Source organism: Fringilla coelebs, assembly GCF_963513975.1.
Source record: "Fringilla coelebs genome assembly, chromosome: 21".
Classification (NCBI taxonomy): domain Eukaryota; kingdom Metazoa; phylum Chordata; class Aves; order Passeriformes; family Fringillidae; genus Fringilla; species Fringilla coelebs.
The window spans coordinates 11487556-11503419 of NC_140047.1; the positions used below are offsets into that span (position 1 = coordinate 11487556).

A 15864-nucleotide genomic window follows, 5' to 3' on the forward strand; every position below is an offset into this window, starting at 1 on the left:
TTTAAGGAAGTGATGATAAAGTCCTTGCCATCCTCTAGCAAGAGAAGCACCTTTGTGTAATGCCAGAAGCATGTTATGAACTGCAGGAACACAACTTCAGAGGAACTGGCAGGTGGTGTGGCAATAGTAAGAGGGCAGCTGGCCAGGAGGGGCTGGGACAGACCCCACCTGCAACTCCCCAGACAGGACAGAGCCAGGGAGCCCCTCAGAGCACGGCCATTCCACTGGAAACTTGCATCTGGAAACTGCCAGGGAAAAAAAACCAGCTGCCTAGACAGACTTCTCCTTCTCCACTCCTGCCTTTTTATAATTAAAGAAAAAGCTTGGCACTTCTCTAGCACCCACTTCTCCAAAGTCGTCCCTTTGGGATACTAACAGCTCTGTCAACATTTGCTCTCTGTGACAAATGCTTTGGATGCAAATCATGGAAAGAGTAGTGCGTGAACAGCATCTTCTCCTTGAGGTAGTCTTAGTCATCTCGGTCCCCAGCCCCAAATACAAAAGAACTAACCCTAACAAACACTGTAACATTAAACATCTTCACATTCTGTAAACTGCTGGAGAATGCATCTGCTGCATTCTTACAGAACCATGTGCATCGTGTTGAAGATCATACATTCAACTCTGTCGTGAAATAAATATATAGGAAAACGAGTAAAAAAACAAAAACAAACAAAAAAGATTCTTGCTACGAGGGCAGGGAGGCCCAGTGCCCTGTCTCCTGCCTGGATGGCCTTTGCCCCTCTCCCGGGTGAGCCGGCACCGGCCGGGGCCAGCTACGCTCACTCCTTGCTCACACTCGTCTTGCAGGAATGTAGAACGGCCTTAAAAAGGAGAGGCAGCTGCTCCAGAGGGACATTCACCATTTTTCCTGGTAAGAAAGAAACCAGAATTAGCAGCCACAACTGAATCAGATTTCAGAGACACCTAAGCCAGCAGCACTGGAGACGGTTTTACCTTGAACCTTTCGCAGAAACAGTTAATCATCCTACAGCTACATTAGACATTTGATATGCATTTGGACACAATATGATTTATTTACTGAATAGAAAGCAAAATAAATGGGCAAAGTCAGATCAAAATGATTTCTCCACAATGGAGAAGTATTTATAGAAAGTGGGAAAGGCTAAATCCCATCTCACCTCAAACCCCCTTGTTGATCTCCGTGAGTAAATTACGAGAGCTACTCTGAGATTATTATCTAGTTCATTATGACAGAGTAGGATGAAGCATATGAAGCCTTGACACAGGGAGGCAAGCATCTCCGTTTGCCACAACATTCAGGAACACTAGGCCTTGGAGATCTAATTAGCAATGCAACCGCAGCTGAGAATTCACCTGCGGATTTCCGAGGTCCAGATGAGGAACCCTGAGGGTTACACTGATCTGGCTGAACTCTGCTGATCACTTTCTGCTCAGGGATCTCCCTAATTCTGATGAGATAACTCCTCAAACCAGGATTACACCCTTTTGAGACAAAATGCACCCCATCTGGGAGTGAAAGAAGGGGAGACTGAGCAACGTACTTAAAGGGCGTCAGGTTGAAGCAAGGCACCTCTTCCCCAAGTGGGACTAACCCTGCCCACCAGCATCACCAGGACACCTTGCCAAGAGCCTCTCAGACTGGATGAGCTAAGGGCAACGGGATGGGCTTAAAGATGGGCAGAAGCTCTGATAGGAAATGGTCCCACACAAACGTCCTCAACCAAAGTCCACAAGAGTTTCAGAGCGGTAAGTGAAGTATCTTTCAGAAGCACTCAGAGTTACCTGCAATGTAGCGGATCTCTGGCAAACACATCATTAAATCCGGGAAGCGGTTTGGCTGGTGGGGGTATTTGTACTCTGTGAAGTCCTGGCAAACGTACCAGTACCGCTTGTTCAGCTGCTCCAGCTGGGAGGCGTTGGTCAGACCCCTGATATCTGGAAAGGAACACAACCAGAGCAATGAAAACATGACAAAAACATCTCGGAAGGGCAGCAGCCTCGCACTTACTGCCCCTTCTTCATGACAGACTGATTTCTGTCACTCTGATCTGCGCCTCTGCTTTGGAGACTGGCTTCCAGCCTGGTTAGACCAATACTAAAATTCCCATCTCCCCTCCTGCTGTGCCTGCATCACGGATGTGTCTTTATATGTGTGTCTGGATCCAGGATTTCCCTCCACAAAAGGCTGGGAAGAGAACAGCTGATGTCCTACACTGCTCACCTGCAGCTCAATGAATGCTCTTGGAGAGAACAGCCTCAGCAACCTGAAATCCCTGCCTGGCACAACAGAGTCAGATGTCAGGGTTTGGTCCTCACAGCAGATCAGTGCAACACCTCCTCAGACAGGAACACATTGGTTTTAGGTACATCATCTTGGCTGAATACAGCGCTCAGCTCTATAATTAAAGATATCATCACATTCCTCCCCATATGCTTATGAATTACGTTACGGGAGCTCTATAAACTTGTCAAGTTCTTATATTTAAATTTAGCTTTGCCAGTGTCAGACAACACACACAAAGGAAGAAGGGACAGGCAGGAAGTCCCACTGGCAGCGTGAGCAGCGGCACTGGCGGGTCCTGGGAGGATCCAGGACAGCAGCGAGGAAGCTGCGGAGCGGGCTCGGTGCTGGGAGACCATCTGACGGAAGAGGCATTGATCTACTGCCCAAAAGCTGACTTTTAAAAATAAGTCTCAGGTATTTCACATAAAAAATTGCAAACTTCAACTAAAAATAAAAGAAGACAGGAAGTTAATGAAAATACATTTTGGAAAACAATGGAGACAGCTCGAGAAGTGCATTATCCAGTGTCAGGAAACTGCCCAGGGAAGCAAACCGGAACCTCAGCCCGGCACAGATTGAAGTGTCAGCATTATCTCCCTCTGGAAATGAGCGGGGGAGGAGGGAGCCTGCAGCACATTTTTACAGACTGCAACTATCTTTCACAGTACAAAAGACTTGGGGGACATTTATTTCCAAAATTACAGCTGAACACTATTCACTGAGCATTTGTCTCTGCATGGATTTTGAAATGCCCAGGGTCTTGGAGGAGCCTGAACTGCCAGCTTTAAAATGCTGCTTAATCAACAGGAGGATACAGCCCCTTCCTAGGATGAATTCATGGCCTGCATGTAAATACTTCATTCGTGATTACCTTTCACTGTGAAGAGTCAGATTTAGGTATAGAACGTAAAAAGTAGGAACCCAGCTAAGAAACCTAAGGATATATCCTGAATGTAAACATTTTAATGAGTCTGAAAAATTCTGAAAAGAGGAACCAGTCTTAAAATTCACCCTTTGAGGCATAAAAATGAGCAAGTGTGGCTGGTAGCTCCTCCTTGCCTCACCTTGGTTTAGGAAGTTGATGGCTTTCATGCAGGCGTACTCCTCATTGCTGACCTTCAGCTGGCTGAATTTGCGAAAGAGGTAGATCAGGCGCTCCATCACCTCCATCCCCTCTTCACTGAACCTGCAGGACAGAGATCACATCAGCACACACAGCACACGGACTGGACACTGAAGGCATGAAGCTCATTAAAGTAACTTCAGAGATTTTAACACCCTGCAAGAGAATTTTTTAAAAAAGTGATCAAAACTGCCTGAAGTCTGCTGGTACCAAAAACAAGGAAGAAAATGTCTCAGTTACAAATGCAGAATCATAGAATCATGGAATGATTTGGGTGGAAATTACCTCAAAGCTCATCCAGTCCCATTCTCCTGCCAAGGGCAGGAACATCTTCCACTAGATCATGTTACTCAGAGCCCCATCCTGCATGACCCCAGAGATGGGGAATTCACAATCCACAGTTATTTTTAGGAAAAAACCCCTCTTGGTGATTCAGGTCACCACCAGCCTGTTCTAACAGCAGAGAAGGTTTCACAGAGCCAGGAATCTGCAGCAAAGCCAGTGACAAAGATGGGTAGCACAGGGCACACTGATGCACAGGGAACACCCCAAAACCCCCTGGAAAATTGCCTGATGGAGATTTTGTGGGTGCAGAATGAGGTCCTCCTGCTAAAGAGGGTGCCACACTTCATCAGAGAAATACCCCACATGTCCACCATGAAAAAGCCATGGGAAAGAACCAGGCTGGAGCGGGAGGGTGTGGAGGGCTGTGGGTGTCTGCAGGCACCTCCAGACCATCCCACGTCTGCCCAGGGCCAGAACAGCCTCTTGGGAACACATCTCACAGCAACAGCCCCGGCTTCAAAGCAGGCACATATTGCAGAAGCACTCAGAAGTGGGACAGAAGTGTTTCGGGAAGCTTCAGTGTGCTCTGGCATTGTGCAGCACAAAGAATAAGAGCACAGCCAGCAAGCCATCTCTGAATAGAACAGAAATAGAACCTTTTTCACTGAATAATACCTTATTTTGGCATGTGTGTTTGTTTACTTCAAAGTTATTTGTAAAATGCATGGTGGGGTTTGACCTCTGTGAAGTGAAAACAAGCTGTCTGAACTCCAGGTCAGTTCTTCAAGAAAGTAATATTGTAAGTGATGAAAGCCTTGTCGGCTAATCTAAAGTTGTACAAGTTTTCTTGCTCTCCAGTTGACATTAAAAATCTTGCAGGTGCAAGATTGCAAAGCTCAATAAGTTAATGAGCACAAAGACCACTCAGTCATCTGTGGGGTTTAATTGTTTTTAGAGCATGCACATTTTTACCAGCCACTCATCACTTCATAAATCCAGGAGAGCTCTTCTCTCATTCCTGCAGTTGAACTGTCTTACTTTTCTGCACATACTTTCCTCCCCCTTTCAAACAAAGCTGTTCTGTTTTTCACAGCCCTATTTCTTCTCGAGGACTGACTCCTCCACACACTTTTCCTCACAGTTTACACCAGGCAAGTTTCTGGCTGGGAGTTGTCGGCATCAGCTGAGGAGGAGGGGGAAGGGAAGCGCTATCAGGAGTGCTGGGGGAGGTCAGGAGTCTATTCATTTCATACTCATCTTCAGAAAAACAGCACAATAAAAGAAAACATTTGATCTAGCAGGCAAACAGAACATTTAGCCAGTTGTTAGAAGCAATTAAAACAAAGGAGCTGGGGAGCTCATTCTATGCCTTTGTTTGTCACCTATGCTTTAGCACTGCTCTCATCATTTTGTTAAGAGCAGAAATTAACCCTGAAGTGTCAGACCATCCCTGCTCAGTGACATTTCTCCAACCAGGTGTGAGCTCTAATGAAGTTCCCTTTGCAGTCATTCCTGATCAATGCCAGAGGAGTCGTGGGCTCTTTGAGAATACCCACAAATGGGACACCTCTCCAAAAGGGCCCCTCTTAAGTCCAAAGTGACCAGATATTCCACGAGTGCTTTGGACAGTGAGACTGATACCCATGAGCTATCCCACTGCTGCTGGAGACAGTCAAGCCATGGCTGAAGGACCATGAAGACCGGTGGGAGGGAGCAACACAGCTCCAGTCCCCTCATCTGCGCAGCTTCCCGCTAAATGGCTTTTTGGGTGTGCATTCTCCCAGGTTACTAATGACAATTAATGACACTTGAAAAGCTAAATCACAAGAGGAGACTGCAGAAGCATTCCTCTCCCAAGAACACCTATTTTCATCCATGTGCACAGATCTTCTCTGAAGGACCTTCAAGGCGACCAGCTCTGAATTGTCGGTTTCTGCAGGGCGAGGATTCCTCCTTTGTCTCGTTGTCTTACCTCTCGCTTGTATTTATCACAAACTCAAAATGAAACAAACACTTCTCTTGTGAGGCTCTGACCAGGACAGCAGGAACAAAAGGACAGCTGAATGCAAGAACAAGTGTCATTGTGGTTTTCTATGACCCTCAGTGCTCCTCGCAGGAGCTGCACCAGATGCACGATGAATGGCTGTGCAGAGCAGCACCACAGAGCAACCTGTCCCAGGAAATGAGACACCTGGGGCCAGCTCCCTGCTCCCCGCCGTGGGCTCAGCCAGCCAGCGCCTCTGCTTGTCACAACAGATGCACAAAGGAGCCCCCAGGAACCAACAGACACTGCAATGGCCAAGGACCACAGCACTGTTTTAAATCTCTGCTCAGACATCCCCTGGTGACTCCGGCAGCATTGTGAGCCCAGCAAGGGCAGAGAGCAGAGGGCTGGTGTTTAAAGGGAGGATGGGCAGCAGTTTCTCTAAATCCTACCTGTGCTGCCAAAGTATGGTGAGATTGGGACTCTACTACCAAAAGAAGAATCTGTCTGGCACCAAGACTACAAAATAAAATATCCAAACAAAAAAACAACACCCTGACCAACATGATAAATGAAAGGCAGGTTCCTCAGAGCATCAGATAGTCTGTACCATGGAAAAAACAAGAGCTAAGTTGCAACATCTTTAAATTTATCTAATCAAAACAATGAAATAGCAATTAATAATGAACACTTTGATAATACAGACAACCAGCTATGTGAACAACCTTTCCACTGGCCCAAAGGGTTTTTAAATAAGACTTTCCTGTGTGTCAGGGTTACCCAAAGTGTTGGTCAGTTTCACCCTCATAAAAAGGTGGCTTGTAAGGCTCTGTTAGAGGACAACAGCATTGGTAAGTGGAATTCAAACAAACAGCCCCACACATTACCGTGCCCTTCCCATGCAGAAGGGAGTTGCGATCTAGCACTGACCAACCATGATGTGGCTTTCTAAGCCTGGAACAATTGTTCCCTAAAAAACAGAAGAAGAAAACAGCCACAGGTACAGTGACCTGTCCCAGGAGGTGGTCAGGACACCTGTCTGTTGGGCTCCCATGGCTCCTCATCCCCAGATCTTGCTGCCTCGCCCTGAGCTCAGCCCATCTCACCTGTGCAGCTCGTCATCAGAGGGAGAGTACTTGGAGGTAACATCTGCAAGGTCACCAAAGATCTGCTTGCTGTAAACAGTCAGCGAGGAGAGCAGGATCAGCTCCTGCCACGTAGAGCTGAGCAGGCAGGTATAGTCCTTGATGGAGAGCTCACAGAAGAACGGCAGCTTCTTGATCCAAGCAATCTGCCTGAAAAGCAATTCATCTGCCAGACGACACAGCAACGCAAACAGCTCTGCCTGAGTCACTTTGTACCTGCAGGCACAGTTAGTACAAAGACAGAAAAACCATTAAAAACATTGAATGACATCATCTGACGGGGAACTCGGAAACAAGGCAAATGCCAAAGGAATTGGGAGTCACCTGGCGACAGGAGCCACACTGGTCAGCACCCACCCTGCCCAGGCAGGGGCTGAGGGGAGTCCTCACAGCCCTTGGGGTCACCCACCTGCCTAGCACCCAGCCCGGCCAGAGCATGCAGCCTGGAGCCCCTGCCAGGCCCACGCAGCCCAGCCCAGCCCCAGCCCAGCGGGATGGGACCAGGTTTGCTGTTCACCCCTGTCACACGCACCCGTCCTCGATGAGCATGGGCGTGCCCAGCGGCTCCAGGTCCTCGGCACACAGCAGCTGGCTGATGAGGCCCTGCGACTGCGGCTCCAGGCTGCGCGGCTGCGGCGCCACCAGCGCCGAGTGCGCCGAGTAGCTGAAAAGGTGCGGCAGGTACTGGTAGTGCGTGGACACCGGCGTGCCCAGGTACTGATCCCTGAGTGCAGCGAAGCCGTTCAGCTCCACGGACCTACTGGAGAAGGAAAAGCTCTTCAGTACACCCCCAAACTCCACCTGATTGAGCGCGGTGTCGCACACAGCTCCACCAGAAATGTGAACAGAAGTAGGGAAAGCAAACAGAATGGAAACGCCTCTGAGCTCAGGCCCTGCCCTGGAAAGAGCCTGGCTGGGCACTGCTGCACACCCAGCCTGGCTGGGCACTGCTGCACACCCAGCCTGGCTGGGCACTGCTTCCACGTGATGGAGATCTGGGAGCTGCTGCTGAGCTGCCATTCAGGGAGCAAAGCAGAAACCCAAAACCCACCTGTGCCCAGCCTTTCCAACCCGACCTCCTCACAGGGCCAGAATTTAGGACTGTACATGAAGTACTCACACAGCCAGTGAACACAAACAAGGCCAAGCTTAAGCTGCAACTGAAAGCAGATGGGACCAGGTTTGAGATTCTTGCAGTGCTTGCAATCAAAGGCTGCATCAGGAGGTTTGCACTCACAGCAGCCAACTTTAACATAACACCACCAATTACTAACATAAATGGTTTTATTTTCAGAATCTGAGCAGAATGCAGAGAAAGAGCTTATGCAGAATGAGCAATGAAAGGTGATCAAGTTCTCAAGATCTGCAGAAAACACAAACAATACAAACCGAGGTATATTTTAAATATAATTGTAACTCAAGATTGTCTTCCTTTGCTCACAAACATCTCATTTCCCAGTTCAATTCTTTTCAACCCAGTGCCTGTTTGTCTTAGAACACGGAGAGGTAAGAACCTGCTGCAGGACCAGTTTACACAAAGATGCACTCACATGTTTTCCCTACACTGACCCCAAGTATCACTCAGGGAAAGAAATCCAAGATTCCTGTAACACCAAATTCTTCCAGGGGTCATTCCCACCTTGAAGATGGAGTAGAAACAGGTGAAGGCTGGTTGCTCTCAGAAACTCCATTTCCAGGGGAACTATGGTCACTGTCTCCGTTGTTGCTCCATGACATGTTTGCCTCTCCCTCAAATTCTTGCCCAGACATAATTCTCTCAATCTCTTCCTCTGATATCTGTCAAATACAGGACACAATGGTTGGGAACAGAAAAGCAGAGCCTCTGTTTGTGTGCACATCCAACAGGGCTGAGCCTCCCAACCCCCTGCAGGTACCACATCCTTCCTCTGCTTTTAACAACACCCAGGGAAAATTCTATTTACAGGTAATGGTGGTGACCTCCAGCAGCACCCTTCAAGTGAGGGTAGCACAACAGACAGGAACTGACACATGAAGAGATGTCAGATGGACATGGCAACGAGCTGTAAATCAGCCACTGTCACACCCTGAAAAACCTGGCAGTAATTGAGGCCAGTGCATTGGGAACATCACTCAGGACTGGCAGAGGGAATGGCAAACAGGAGGTGGGGCAGGCTCTGGTTTGATAAAGCAATCAAGAGAGGCAAGGTGACACATATAAAATCAGTCAGGAATACATTTACAGGGAGACTGTGCTCCCTATTTTCCTCCAGATAAGAACCAGGTGGCACCTGAAGTAGCAATTGAGCATCGAATACTTCAGCTCTAGAGAGTAACATATACAAAGCTAAAATAGAGTAAAGATTTTTTGAATTGAGTTCACTGTAATATAAAGTTTCAAGAAAGTGCTGGGCATGCTCCTGGAGGAATGTTCCACCACTAATGGGGAAAATGCAACAAAAATTTAGAAGCATCTTTTTTTTTTAATTCTGTGTATGTCCCTTAATGCAAACAGCAAGAAACAGGTTTGTGTGGTTGCAGGCAGGCTGTGTCTGACACTACCCAGCAGGGCAGAGCTTGCTTGGCTCCTCATGCTTTGGGCTGGGCTGAGGGCTCCTTCCCAGGCACTTAGACCCAAAGAAATTGCTTTTAGTGTTATTTCTATTTTGCTAAAATAAACAGTAAACTTTTAAAAGACCCCTCTTCCAGGAGCAAGCTGGAAATGGCCATCATTCCTCAGGCTGTGGCACAAGCTGCTGCGCTGAATTCCCTTGCTCTTTACAAGGCATCTCTGGGCAAGCTGGGCCATCAATCAGACAGACATTTACTGGTGCCCTGCTTGCCACAGCTGAAGGGATTGCAGCAGGCAGATGAGATTTACTGGGAGTCATGGAGGGACAGACGTCCTTGTGTGGCTCACAAAGGACAGGGTGCAGCGAGCCTGTCCATGTGTCCAGGCAGCACCCAGCTCTGTCCACCAGTCTGCAGCTCCTGATGTGTTTCTGATAGAGCCAGAGCCGTGGCACGGCCAGGGGTGATGGAGGCTCAAGCCAGCCCCAGCCCTGGCTGAGCTGCTGCTGTGGTATGAGCCCAGCCCAGGAGACCAAAAGCTGAAGGGAACCACGAGGGACAGCCACACGTGCTCACCTGGACAGGTCCAATGCTTTTGTTTCTGCCTCCTGGCATGCCATCCTCCCTGATTGCTGAAAGATACAACCAAACCTTAGTGAGGAACACTTCTGCAGGGTCTTAAGCAGATACCTATTTATGCTGAAAGAAGTTTCTATTCCTTAAAAGATTTTTTTTTTTTCATTAAAGAAGTTTACAGAGAAACCTCCAGTGCTTGAGCAGCACACAGCATGGTTCTCCCCCCAAAAAGCACAGACACATCAATAGGGCTACAAGCATTACTCAAGGATTTTAGCTTCTTCACGTGCTCCTTGAGTGACAGGTAAGGAAGAAATAGCAATCCTTTATCACAACTGATTTCAGCATAATTTGATAAGTGGAACAGGGTAAGGAACCCTATGTGACCCCTGGAAATAACCCAGTGAATGCCCAGGACTGCTGGAAAAAGAGATGTGAGGCCAGCACATCCAACTCCACCACCCACAGCCCTGTGAAGCACCAGAGAGACACCCCTGTGCAGCCACCAACACAGACACAAAGCACTGCACTGCTGGCTGCTCACCCTGCTGTCCCTTCAGAGGGTGACATCTCCTACAGCCCCCACACAAAACACAGGGGAGATGTTTGACCCTGCTGGCTGCTTGCAAAGCTGTTGTTTAAACCTCAAGTTACCACCCCGAGCCGCACAGCTGCATTTCAGAGGGGCAGCCTGATTTCTCAGCTGCATTTTTAAGGCTCTTTAATCAATTTCCAGGGAGCTGCAGTGAAATCCAGCTAAGGGGATAAGCCTGGAGCAGTTTCTGTACCTTGCTCTTCCCTCTGTCTCTCCCTGCAGAGGCCAGTGGCAGCCCTGCTCCTGTGTCCCCCCTCCCAGGCTGGTCCCTGTTTATCAGGGCTTGATCTCTTTCCCACCACGACCTGGCCAGGCTTGGCAGGAGGCTCTGCCCAGCTGCACGGTGACCTTGCTGCTGCACAGCCTCACCCTGCTTGGCACAGGGGCTGCAGGAGGCCCTCCCAGAGCGGAAAATGACACAAAATTTGAGCAAAAACTTCTGTCCCACAAAAGCCAGGCTGCTGATTGGTTTGAGAATCCTCAGCTGGAATCCTCCTCGTGTGCCTGAGGCTGCTGCTGCAGCTCAGGGAGTGCCTCAGCAGGGCAGGGGAGAGGCCACAGGACCTGAGCTGTGCCTGCCCAAACCCCAGCCACTGACACGAGCAAGGCACAGCACTGGCTGTGTGTTTCCTATGAAAACTCTTTAAAAAAAAAATCAGCTTCTCACTTAAAAAAAAAAAAAAGAAAGTAAAAAAGCTGTCATAGTTAGCTGTTAGCCCCTTTAGGTTTTTTTAACATACTGGAATTACAGGAATTCTGGGGGAATTTTTCTCTTTTCCAAGATATTTTACCACTAACTGTGATTTAGAAGCTTCCCAAATTGCCTTGGTCTTTTGATTTCAAAGCATAATTTTAGCAGACAATATCTTACACCTGCAACAAAATGTAGGAATGTTTTTGCTGGTGGTCCATCAAAAAGGCCTCAAGAATGGTTCCTGAATAGAGATGGACTCTCTGGAATATTATCTTGGTCCTGGGCTGCATGACAGTCTCCTCAAAGCTGGTTTTCCTACCAATGCTAAGCTCTGCCCCTTATCTGAACTTAAAAATTATTGTGTTTAGACCTAATATTGACGGGATTTTCCAACCCAACAATGCCATAACTTGGGCACCAGGGTGGGAAGAGAAAGCTCCAGAGCCTAACACTGAGGACCTGCAGGGCTGCCTGCAGCCTCCCTGGCCTTGGCAGAGACGCCAGTGAGGAGTGAAATTCACACGGTTGTTGGGGGAAGGAAGAAAAAGGAAAAGAGACAAGGAAGGGAAGGGGGAAGGAGGACAAGGAAGGGAAGGGGGAAGGAGGACAAGGAAGGGAAGGGGGAAGGAGGACAAGGAAGGGAAGGAGGGGAGCAGGAGGGCGGGCGTGCGGCCGGCAGGTGGCGCTGCGCCCCCGCAGGTGAGAGCGGCCCCCAGGTGAGGGAGCCGCGCTGTCCCCAGAGCCACAGCACACCCCTGACCCCCAGGTGAGGGGCTCTGAGCCACCCCCAGAGCCACAGCACACCCCTGACCCCCAGGTGAGGGAGCCGCGCTGTCCCCAGAGCCACAGCACACCCCTGATCCCAACTCCCCCATCTCGGCCCCGATGCATTTTCCAAGGAAGATCCCGGTGGATTTGCAGTGAATTTATGAATTTTCAGTGCCTCAGGCCCAGAGGCCAGCAGCAGCCACACCGTGTCCCCGCTCCCCGTACAGCCCCCGCGGTGGCAGCGTCCCCCGCTCCCCGCGGTGGCCGTGTCCCCGCTCCCCGCGGTGGCCGTGTCCCCGCTCCCCCCGGTGGCCGTGTCCCCGCCGTTACCTTTGCGGTTCATGCCCATCTGCAGGCACTTGAGCAGCCGGCAGTACTGGCAGCGGTTGCGCTGCTTGCGGGACATGACGCAGTTCTTGTCGCGGCTGCAGCGGTACACGCGCTTGTTGCAGATGCTCCTCTTGAAGAAGCCCTTGCAGCCCTCGCAGGAGATGATGCCATAGTGCAGCCCCGTGGCCCTGTCCCCGCAGATCAGGCAGGTTCGCTGATCCACCCGCTCATCTGCAAGGCAAGAGGGAGCTTTGAGGAGAGCCTGTGACTGAGGGGGGCCCGTGAGGATCCATCCTGCAGGGGCAGCTCCATCCTTCCCTTCCCCACTGCCAGGCAGGGCCCTCGGGGCTCTCCCCAGCATCCTCCATCGACCTCCCTGCTGCTCTCAGCAGAGAGGAACAGAAACGCCAATGGGGAAAAACGGGTTCTGAAACGTCCCACCTCGACTGCACAGAGCAGGGTGTGCAAATACAGAAACCTGGCCGACAGCAGTGACTGTGAAATCCTGCCACTTCTCACAGACTCCAGGGGCACCCCTGGCTTCAAAAGCCTCACTACCCTCATGAGCCACTGCCCAGAACCTGAGAGAACATCGTTACAGAAACCACCGTACAGCTGAGACACAGTGATGTGATTTTACTGGTCCTTTTCCAAATCTTTGAAAAGCCTTTGGATGACTAAAAATGTAAATTTCAGGGCCCTCCACAACAGGAGCTGTCACATTAAATTCAGTATTTTAAGACTCTAACGCTGCCTGAGGGAGAGAGCAGAGATGATGTTCAGACAGGGATGTCAAACAGAAAGGAAAAAGAAAATGATGGTGAAGAGACCCAGGTAGTGCACCCAGAATCCCATCCCAATCCTACTGCAAAGGGAGGCTTGAACCTCACTTCAACCAAGTCAGCTATGCTTAAAATAATGCCAGCAAGTTGCACCAGCAGCTCTTCCTGTAGCAGATGTTCCACAGCTCAACAGTTTAACCCCTTGCACGCCAGGCCAAGCTGCCCCAGCCCCCACCTCATGTTTTAACCCACTAAAATCCCAACAGTTGCAAACAGATCTGCACTGCGAAGGTGGGAGCCATTCAAATACATTTAGGAACACGCAGACCTGCAGTATTCCAGTACTCTCCAGATGTCTAGATGACCCTGGCTGAGCCAGGCACTGAGAAGAGAAAGGAACCACACTCTGCTGCTTCTCACTCCATCACACCCTTCCTAGGGACGCTGGTTAAAGCAGGCTGTCTCTGCTCCTTGGCCTGAAGGCAGGACAGTGCCATTGCCCACAGGGACAGAAACACCCACGGCCCAGCAGGACCAAGGGGGTGGCAGGGGCTCTGTGGCTGCCTGGGGACAGAGCAGGGCACGGAGCAGGGCACGGCAGCTCCCCGTGCCCACCACCCACACCGGGAGCCAGCGGGGAGCTCGCACTGGGCACACACAAACCCACAGCATGCCTGGGGTGCTGCCCACTCCCACTGCCCCCGTCTGCACACAGACCTTCCCCAGCCCTTGGGTAGCACTGGCTTGTGGAGATGAGCTGGGTCAAACTCGCTCCAGCACAACACCAAGCCGATTTTCCTCATTTAGACTTGACCAGGGAGTTTTCTGAGACAAAGGTGTTTATCCACAGGATGGATTTTTGGAGCAGCAGGAGGTGAGAGTCACAGTGAAGTCTTCTCCAGCCTCAATAAAACCCAAGCAAGCTGACAAACCAGGGTGTAGCTTCTCACTGCTGCAGCACATGTGAATGCAAGAGAAATGAATGAGCCAAATGTTTTGGGACCAGAAATTAAACCAGTTTTCAGTTACACAAGCCAAGTAAAAATCTAAACCAGCTGCTCCTACTCACAAGCATCTTTCTCCAGAGCTTAAACCCAGTAGAAACCAGAACCAATCTGTGTTAATCTCTAAAAGGTTTGCTATGCACAGCATGCACATTTGCTCTGTTCTGCAAATTTCACTGTTCTAAAACATTAAAATAAAGGGATGAACAAAGGAAATACAAACTTTAAGTGAAGAAATATTCCTGATTTGCACCAAAACATTCCCAGTTTCACATGACAGACCACCTCAGGTATGTGCTGCGCCCAAAGGAATGTGGGTACAACCAGGAGTGGGGCTATCTGAGCATCTCTGAAGGGAGGCAGCTAAACATGACTTTGTAGCCACCAAGTGCATAATCTCCACCTTCAGCAATCTGATAAAGGCGGGGAGGGGGCCGGGGATTAGCCAGGACAGAGGAGTCCTCTATCTGCAGGGTTTAGCTCGGCTCAGCTCGACTGCCAGCCCTCCCCCTGCTCGCAGAGCGGTGCCATAAATCCCGGGCTCGCAGCAGTGCCCGGACTCGGGGCAGCCCCGGGAAGGGCAGCGGCTCCCACACGCAGCCAAAGGCAGCACACAGGCTGCTCCAGCCCCAGGGCTCCCTCCTCAGCCGGGCAGCCCCGGCTGACCATGTCAATGAGGGCTCATTTCCAGGCACGGCTTTTTTTGTTGTGGGAAGAATAGGGCCGTCACCCAGCCAGTGTGGGAAGCCCGGATGATTAAAACGAGGAGGAATCAGAACCCTTCCCTCGCCATCTCCATCTCCCCGGCCGAAGGGGGAGATGGTGTGAATGGCCCCTGGCCACAGGACTGCGCTCACCTCCCTCCTGGATTTGCAGGTTAGAACTGGAAACAGCAGCGGCACACACTGGGAACAAAGACACACCCCAGGGACCACAGAGGTGGCCGTGCTCCCCACAGACAAAACGGGAGATGAAAAACGATGGCCTGAAGAAAGTCTTAGAGATTTAGATCTTTTAAAAAATCCTGCAGGGACCACAGCCAGGCCCACACTGCTGCCCTGTACCCACGGGTTTGCTGCTCCTGACCTTTGCCAGTTTTCACCCCATGTAATGCAGTGCCTGGTGGGGGTGAAGGATGGGAGAGATGGGGCAGAACCACAGGGAACTTCACAGAAATGGTAAAGCACCAGCAAATCTAAAGCAGTTTTGCACTGAGGGTGCTCTGAACTCCCTTACCCTTGAAATTTCACTAGAATATCAAAACACATAACAAGAATAGCAATTTTTAAGTGAATAAGCCCTCCCTCCTCCCTGTCACTTCTCATCTCACTGATTGCTCTGGTTTGAAACACTACATGAGACAACACAGATTAGGACACAAAGCAATTGGTAAGAAATTTTTCCAAATACCTGTTTTACTTCAGAGAGAGAGAGCTGAGGAAGCTTCCCTCTACCCCCTCCCCAATTCTCCTGATGGGTCTTACATTTAACAAACTCATACACGGGATATTCTGGCTTTGTTCTCCCAACCCATTGTAGCAGGGGCCACTAAATCAAACAGTTGCTGCTACGACAAAAGCACTCACAAAAATCTCAACCTCATCTTGAACCCTGAAGATTTTTATGGCTACTCCCTCGCTAGCCCCTCCCCAAAGCCACATTAAAGGATGTATTGTTTTCAGAGGTCATGGTAGGTTTCATACCACATACAATGTAAATTCTCCAAGAATATGATGATGTTACACAAGAATCACAGAAG

At 49.9% G+C, this 15864-nt stretch overlaps 1 protein-coding gene across 2 annotated transcripts in view; it reads right to left on the minus strand.

Annotated features, from left to right (window-relative positions):
• Positions 1–406: 406 nt before the first annotated feature.
• Positions 407–15864, minus strand: part of NR6A1 (nuclear receptor subfamily 6 group A member 1) — a gene marked incomplete at its 5' end in the record, with an annotated part of 66202 nt that continues 50744 nt past the window's right edge. The window contains 8 exons of one of the 2 annotated variants that reach the window (XM_084219975.1): positions 407–871; positions 1768–1920; positions 3334–3455; positions 6768–7022; positions 7339–7566; positions 8446–8603; positions 9933–9988; positions 12320–12550. In XM_084219975.1, coding sequence (XP_084076101.1) covers positions 783–871; positions 1768–1920; positions 3334–3455; positions 6768–7022; positions 7339–7566; positions 8446–8603; positions 9933–9988; positions 12320–12550 — 1292 coding nt within the window. In that variant the 3' untranslated portion in view covers positions 407–782. The remainder of the gene's footprint in view (positions 872–1767; positions 1921–3333; positions 3456–6767; positions 7023–7338; positions 7567–8445; positions 8604–9932; positions 9989–12319; positions 12551–15864) is intronic. The other variant, XM_084219974.1, reaches the window with a different exon arrangement.